Source organism: Penaeus monodon, chromosome 28, assembly GCF_015228065.2.
Source record: "Penaeus monodon isolate SGIC_2016 chromosome 28, NSTDA_Pmon_1, whole genome shotgun sequence".
Lineage (NCBI taxonomy): Eukaryota > Metazoa > Arthropoda > Malacostraca > Decapoda > Penaeidae > Penaeus > Penaeus monodon.
This window is the reverse complement of record NC_051413.1, coordinates 28,519,303-28,519,562: the sequence shown is the minus strand read 5'-3', so window position 1 is coordinate 28,519,562 and position 260 is coordinate 28,519,303. Positions and strand designations below refer to the sequence as shown.

General features: G+C 54.2%; 1 protein-coding gene across 1 annotated transcript in view; it reads left to right on the top strand.

Moving 5' to 3' along the window:
* LOC119591467 (elongation of very long chain fatty acids protein 7-like) overlaps positions 1 to 260 on the top strand; it is a gene marked incomplete in the record, with an annotated part of 24,106 nt that overhangs the window by 15,414 nt on the left and 8,432 nt on the right. Inside the window, 1 exon segment of the mRNA XM_037940207.1 lies at positions 62 to 196. Within this exon segment, the coding sequence (XP_037796135.1) occupies positions 115 to 196 (82 nt within the window).

Below are 260 nucleotides of genomic sequence, written 5' to 3'. Positions count from 1 at the left end.
GACCACTTTCTTCGGTGGAAGTGAAAGGCAAAACTAATCGGAAATGTTAACACTGTTTCAGAACCGCCGAGTTTTCCTTCCTTTCGCGCCCGTCGCCGCCCACACAACCTCGTCATGGCTCCCAACAATAAGCCCCCGCCCGTGTGTGTCCCGGACCTCGGCCCTCACCCACGCCCACAGGAGGAAGAGGCGAAAGGTAATTGCAGAAAGCAAGAGGGACTTCAGGGCATTCCTTGAAAAAAAACGGGGTCCTGTACTTT